We start from the raw sequence: 7,363 nt of genomic DNA on the forward strand, positions 1-7,363 counted from the left end.
AAAATTTAACGGAACGAAAGCTTTTCGTTCAGTCCGGCTGGGAATTCCGTTCCGAATTTGAAAATCAGTCGGTTTTCTTCAGTAACTCTAAAAGGTCGGTCACCGTTAAGAACCTTGAGAACGCGGATAGAAACGGCAGAGATGGTGTGGACGTCGTTGAAGTGTCTAGTTAAATGATTTTTGTCGCGGTTGCTTCTGATATCAAGTCTCGCCGACGTAAACTTTGTCGCAAACTTTACAAGACAAAGAGTAAACGATGTTGGATGTTATACAGGAAAAGGATCCTTTAATATGATAGTTCGATTTAGGGGTTGTAACCACCAAGTCGGAACTAACATAAGCGCATGTGTTGCAACGAGGGCGATTGCATCTCGTGGTGCCAGAATGAGTGCCGGATGGATCATCTTCGGGTAACGAACTAGAAACGAGAATCGACCGAAGATTCTGGTCGCGACGGTAACAGAACCTGGGCGGTTCAGTGAAAACATCCCTCGTGTCTTGGTCGATCTGTAGTAGGTGAAAGTTCTTACGAAGGATGTTTTCGACCTTTCGAACTTGTGGATGGTAAGTTAGAACCACCGCGGGACGATTTGTTGGTTCAGGACGAATTTTGTTTGCGAGTGCTTCGTTTCTAGTTGTCTTGGATGCTCGATTGAGAGCCGATGTTAACATATTCTCGTTGTAGCCTCTTCTCATAAAACTATCGCGCATTTCCAAAGCTTGACGTTGAAAATCGTCGTTGGAGGAGCAAATACGTCGAAGACGTAAAAACTGGGAGTACGGTATGGACCTAGTCGAGTGTCGTGGGTGACAAGAAGATGGTAAGAGGTAAGTGCGACTATCCGATGGTTTGCGATAAATGCTCGTGGAAACTACGTCCCCATCGACAGAGATAGTCATGTCCAAAAAGGATATTGAGACCTCTGATACGCTGATAGCGAATTCCAAAGAGGGGTGCATGTGGCAAAAGGCGTCGAGAAAAAGATCAAGCTCCTGGCGGCTACAAGAGGCGAGCTGGGCGATATCATCGATGAAGCGGGCGTGAAATTCAGGAATAGGTTCCAAGTAACTAGAGAAGAAAAGTTCTTCCGCCCAACCGACAAACAAGTTTTCGTAACTTGGGCCCATTTTCGTACCCATCGCGACACCTCTGACCTGCTTGTAGAACTTTCCATTGAAAGTGAAAGCGTTAAGAGTCAAGACAAGCTCAGCCAATCGGACCAACGTTTCTGTAAGAGGGTAACGGTCGGGACGACGGTCGAGGAAATGTTGAAGCGCTAGTAAACCATCGTTGTGCGGAATAACGTTATATAAAGATTTTATGTCCAAGGTAATGAGCCACCGGTGAGCCCCGATGAATGAAAATTCCGATAACTTACGAAGAGCGTCACTGGTATCCTTCACGTAACTTGGCAAGGCAGCAAAAATTGGCTGCATAATCTCGTCCAGGAAACTCGAAATTAGCTCTGTCGGGCAAGAGCAGGCCGATACAATTGGACGTCCGGGGTTCCCTGGTTTGTGAATTTTTGGAAGGAGGTAAAACCGTGACGTTCGGTAGTTTTCCGCAATATGTTTCTTAGCACTCATTACTCGCTATACACTCGTTAATATGACTTATAACCTGATTTTGAAAATCGGGAGTAGGATCCGTCGGTACTTCCAGATAGAAATTATCATCGGAAAGTTGATGAAAGGCTTCAGCGATGTATAAATCTTTACTCCAAACGACGACAGCGCCACCCTTGTCAGCTGGTTTGATTACAATGTCCGATCTAGCACGAAGAGAACGGATAGCAGCTTGCTCTTCTCTTGTCACGTTCTGGCGATTCGAACCGGAAAGGTATAAATTCTTGAATTCATTTTTGCAGGTCCAAGGATTTATGTTTCGTTGTTACAGGATTTAACACTGATCTTACAGGCTTAATCTTCTGAAAAACATTAGGAGGCCCTGGCGAAGGAGGATGGTGATCGTGAAAATGTGAACGAAGACGTAGACGTCTGTAAAAAGCTTCAAGGTCATGAAGTATCTGGAACTCATCAGGTTGACGTTTTTCTGGTACGAAAGAGAGGCCTTTCGAAAGGACGAGTCGCTCACTTTCTTGTAGAACGAGATCACTTGGTATTGTTACCACGAGTCTTTTCAACTGGCCAGGATCGATATGCTCGGTTGCGAAGTCTGGAACTAGTCTAGCGGTTTTACTCATCTTGATTTCACGCAGATAATTGTAAATAATCCGATTGAAAGATCGGACCAAAACAATCACTGTGTGGTAAAGAGCCTCGTTAAAGCCACAAAATGTTTTAAAGTTTTCGTTTTTACGTAATTGCCTAATGAAAAACGTTGTTCCCAACGGTTTCCGTTTACGTTGTCACGGTAGCATCCAACATCGTTTACTCTTTGTCTTGTAAAGTTTGCGACAAAGTTTACGTCGGCGAGACTGGTCGACGCCTCGCTGATCGTTTCCGCGAACACTTACTTGATATCAGAAGCAACCGCGACAAAAATCATGTAACTAGACACTTCAACGACGTCCACACCATCTCTGCCGTTTCTATCCGCGTTCTCAAGGTTCTTAACGGTGACCGACCTTTTAGAGTTACTGAAGAAAACCGACTGATTTTCAAATTCGGAACGGAATTCCCAGCCGGACTGAACGAAAAGCTTTCGTTCCGTTAAATTTTCTATTTCTGTAATATTTTTCCCCCTTTAGTTTTTCCCCCCTTTAGTTTTTCGGTGTAGTTATTTCTAGCTCTCTTTTTACGGCTCGCGTTCATTAGGCATTCCACCGCGCGTGCTTTAAAATTTTCAAATCTTAGTCTTCTTTCAAATCTTGTACCGCCTTGAAGGCATATTTTGCCGAAGTACTGCGATTTATTTTTATTAAATTTACGGTCTTTTTTACCAGTTTTGTCGTTTAATTCTTATATATTGACCGTTGGTGGCCTCCTACTTTTAATTTTGAGAATCCTTGTCAATTTCGGAAAAAAGCAAGTTCTGAGTAATTTTGAAAAAATATTTTGCATGGAAAATTAGTATCTCCCTTGACAGCTCCCAAATAACAACATTTAAAAATAATTGAAACGAACCTCGACCAAAAATCGAAATGAAAAAACGGAAACTGGTTTTCGTTCAAAGAATTTTTCCACTTCGCTTTTGTTTACCTATTAAAGGGGTATTTTGACTGAAACAAATCTTCATTTATGTTAAAAATAATTAATAACTCTACAAATGACCACCACTGATCATATTTTAGGTGGTTCCTTGCCTTTTTATTCTGGCACTTATAGTTTTCTGGTTTAATGTAACATTTGAAAGAAAAAGAACGAGTAAAGGCAACATTAAAGAGAACAAAGAAACAAAAAGAAAAACATCTATAAATTCAGTTCTCTCTGCGGTGTCATCTTATTTTACTGGTGGTGTGGCCAATCTATTCCCACTCATCAGACAGCGTAAGTATGTCAGTGATTTTACCAAAACCTAATTTACCGCTTCGAGGCATTTTTTTAATTTCAACAGTCAATTTGATAAAACTAGCCTACTATGAAAACGTTAACCACGAATTTTGGGTATAAAAGAACTTTTTTATCGTTATAAATATATAATCATAGAATTATTTATCAATTAATATTAAGAAATTACACGACTTGACGTTAAAGCTAAATTATTGATAACCCCAGCAAAGTCAATTATTCAACTTTTTATAACGAGTGTGATATATTTATGGTAAAAAATAACGAAATGCCTAAAATTAGCGGGATTACCATAGAAATAGGTAATTTACTAGATCAAAAAATATTTTTTTTATTACTAAGCTTTTATATAAATTTACAAAATACAGAAAAATTGTTTAAATTTAATATTTACAAAGACAATTTAAACCATAAATCAATGATTGAAAGTGATTTTTTGTTGGTATGCAGCTGAACCAGTTACTAAATTCACAAACTGATTTCATTTTCAAATATTTTAGAAATTCCAAATTTCTACGTGGGTACATCGTTGTCATCGAGAATGCTATTAAGTTTCTGGATCTATAGTCTCAATATTTTGTATTTTCTATTATCCTGCTATTTCAAAGCCGGTGCATCAGTTTTGGAGTACAGTGAAGTAAATTATATTCCCGATATATTAAAGTACCCAAGATATGTCCCTAAATTGCTCCGTGATGGGTTAAGTCACAAATTGATCAAAAAACAGGTGAATATGAAATAAGCTATTTAAAACAAGCCCCTTGAACAGGCGAAAGTACGATTTTAGGCAGTACCGTGCTAACATAACACGTCCAAAGTTGACTTGTGCAAATTTGTTTGGTAGCGTGCCAAATGAGATTTATTTAAGGTCGTTTGTTTCTAACAATTTAAAGCAAAAGGTTAAGTTCAAAAATTTATTAAAACAACTTGTATCATAATTTAATTTAATTTTACTTAAAAAAGTTTTAAAAAAGGTAAGTACGCATAAGTAGACACAATAAAACCAAATGGTTATCTTTAGTGAAAAGATGTGAAAGTAATGAAAGATAACTTACCATATCCCTAACCTAAAATGTTGCAATTTACAACTACGATTTATAAATTATAATCTATTGTTTACAAGTTGTAAGTATAACACCTTGTTTTAGTCTGATGCAAACTATAAAACCATTTTCATTTTTAAAATGATTTTAATAAAAATATCTGCAAATACCCAGACTTAACCTACTCATGATAGTATTAGTAAACTAGGATGTTTATGGTTTAAACAATTATGGTTATGTAATTAAAAATTAAGAAAGAACTTGAACCGTAAGCAAATTAAGGCAATGGTATAGTGATTTCTGTTATTGATTTATTTCGGTTGCATTTAATACAACAGGAAAAGCCGTAAATGTTTGTTAGCCTAGCTGATCAAAAGGGACGGTAGTCCCTATGCAAGGTCCGGGTGTAGAGTAGAGCACCTACCCGAGCACTTGCTATATTATCTCGAGTCAGAATGAAGCCGATTTTACCCCCTCGTATCTCAAAAACTATAGGTCATATCAAAACAAATGATGCATCGTTTTAAAGGTTACAAGCACGCGACAAACATATACGAATTCCATCGAACAGGGTTGAGGTGACGTTTCGTAGCAATGGGGCAAAGTTAGGCTTAATTTTTCTTCTTCTTCTTTCATCTTCTCCTCGCAGACCGCTCTACAGCAGAAACTACTGAACCGATTTAAATGCAATTTAGTAAACATTATCAAATTAAGCTCCCATTGTTTCCTTCCAAAGCAGAAGTTCATATCTGGTATAGTTCTTGAGCCACGGCGACAAATGTACAGTTCAGCGAGTCGGTAACGGAACCATGGAGTAATAAACTCATAAGAATTACTAAACCGGAGCGACTAGCGATTTAAAAAAAATAATGCAAAAGGTTTGAGGGTTGATTCTAGGTGAAAACGTGGCGATGTGTTCTCGAAGTCTTAAAGGTTAAAATGCCCGCTATGACGGATATACTTGGAACTATGTATGCAACATATTTATAGGTGGATTGTAGGTAAAAAGGGGCGCTGAGTTCGACAAAAATAGTCTCGCGAGTGTCAGGCTGGGGGTTGTCCGCCATAGGGCGGTCAAGGTCAAAATCTCCAATACTAGGGAAATAGATCAAACATTCGAATGCTACTGATTTATAGGTTGTTTCTAACGACGTAAGTGAAACAGGTGCAGTGAGTTCGAAGTGTCTCGCCAGTGTCAGGGAGGGCAGTAAACGATGCCAATGAGTAATAAACACAGTACAAAACCTGTAAAGTTTAATAACAATCGTACAAGCTTATTTATTAACATTAAAAAATTAATTAAAGAGCATAATGACGTCACGTTTTCAAAAAATTAAAGTAAACAATATCTAAACGTACACAATGTTGGCGAACGAGCAAGGCAGTTCTCAATATTCCAAATAGGTGAAAGTTCACTTTCCAATTTTGTTTATAAATATTATTTCCGCTTTTTTACGTTTAAAGGTATTATAATAACTTCACTTCTATTGTTATAAACAAAATAGCGTAAAATCCACCCAAAAACCATTCGTTTAAAAATGGCAAGGTCCTTTAAACGAAAACGTCACGTCCTATATTTCTCTAGGCCATAAAAGTAGTGAAATCAAATAACGGGCCAGATCTGTAATTATATTCCCATAAACGTCATAAACTGGACTTATTTTTCGACAAGTGATGTGCTCTGAAGTAATATGCTAGACCTTGCGCGTTCTAAGTGTTTTACTGAGTTAAAATCCTTTGTACAACCATAAAACATTTCAATGAGAATGGCTAATATTAAAATCACATTGTATCAAATACACCGTTAACTAAATTGGTTTGAAAATTTTCAACGGTTCTTGGGATGTTCGCAAAGCATTCTGGGAAAGAAAGAAACAAACTATTGGCTGAAAATGCTATCTCTCACTCATGCGCTAGAACGTATTTTCGGCTCGATGGCCGAGACAAGTTTTCTTAGCTTAGCTGTAACGATTCTAATAATACCGAATAAGTTACATAATTTACCAAGTTAATTAAAGAAAAAGGTCAATATAAGATAAAACGTTTTCTTAAGAATGTATAAAGAGTGAACAAATCATAAAATTTACAACGTAGCGGACGAAAGGCAAGCATAAATATCAAGAATAAGTTCTTAAAAACGATGTAGATGGCAGCATTACCTAATCACGGGACCATTTTAACCTCCTGACTTTTAAGTTTTCTTTCGTTCTCGCAAAACTTGGCCCGGCTTGTTTATTTTATTTATAGGTGCATATATTGTTTAGATCTAAATATATTATCTACTCTGTTTAGATTTACTCTTTTACCTTAAAAGCATAGTAAACGAGTTTCAATTATCAGAGTCAACATAACTTGGCAGTGAAATAAACGTTGGCACGTGTTTAATTCTTGTCTCGCTCAAAGTACCACCTTGGCCAACCGAGACAAATTAAAAACACTCGATAAAATTACTGAAACTGTCCGTACTAGTGGTACTCGAACATTTCTGTACATTATCGATAAGTGGCGGTGCAACTATTGAAACTGGCAACTTGTCTGCTTTATTTAATTATGGTAAAAGAGCAAATTTAAATCAAGTAGTTAATTGATTAGAAATTTTTATTATAACATAATAAAATTTTATTTAAGCCCGACTAGTTTCGGCTACGTTATTGTGCCGTCATCAGGGGAATGACCCGTTTACAAAAATTCACTTAATTTATAACCTTGTTTTTAGTAGGCGTGGTTAATTAATAATTAAAACAATTTTTTCCACTTATCTAATTTATCAATACCGGGTCCATAGTCGCGATTAAGACTTTTTTTTATCGTTCATTGCTTTTTTTGTGAAATAAGCCTCAGATATATCT

The 7,363-nt window shown here is 37.2% G+C and overlaps 1 protein-coding gene across 1 annotated transcript; it reads right to left on the reverse strand.

Annotated features, from left to right (window-relative positions):
* Positions 1-201: 201 nt before the first annotated feature.
* LOC149949734 (uncharacterized) lies at positions 202-1,437 on the reverse strand. Its single transcript, XM_090169476.1, has one exon. It carries the CDS (start codon positions 1,435-1,437, stop codon positions 202-204), a length of 1,236 nt encoding a protein of 411 aa, XP_090025602.1.
* Positions 1,438-7,363: the final 5,926 nt, after the last annotated feature.

The sequence above is a fragment of the Leiobunum rupestre genome, chromosome 3 (genome assembly GCF_980474605.1).
Source record: "Leiobunum rupestre chromosome 3, qqLeiRupe1.1.hap1, whole genome shotgun sequence".
In the NCBI taxonomy this organism is placed as follows: domain Eukaryota; kingdom Metazoa; phylum Arthropoda; class Arachnida; order Opiliones; family Sclerosomatidae; genus Leiobunum; species Leiobunum rupestre.

Coding starts and splice junctions, on each gene's coding strand:
- LOC149949734 (XM_090169476.1), bottom strand. CDS start 1,437: ATGCAGCCAATTTTTGCTGCCTTGCCAAGTTACGTGAAGGATACCAGT.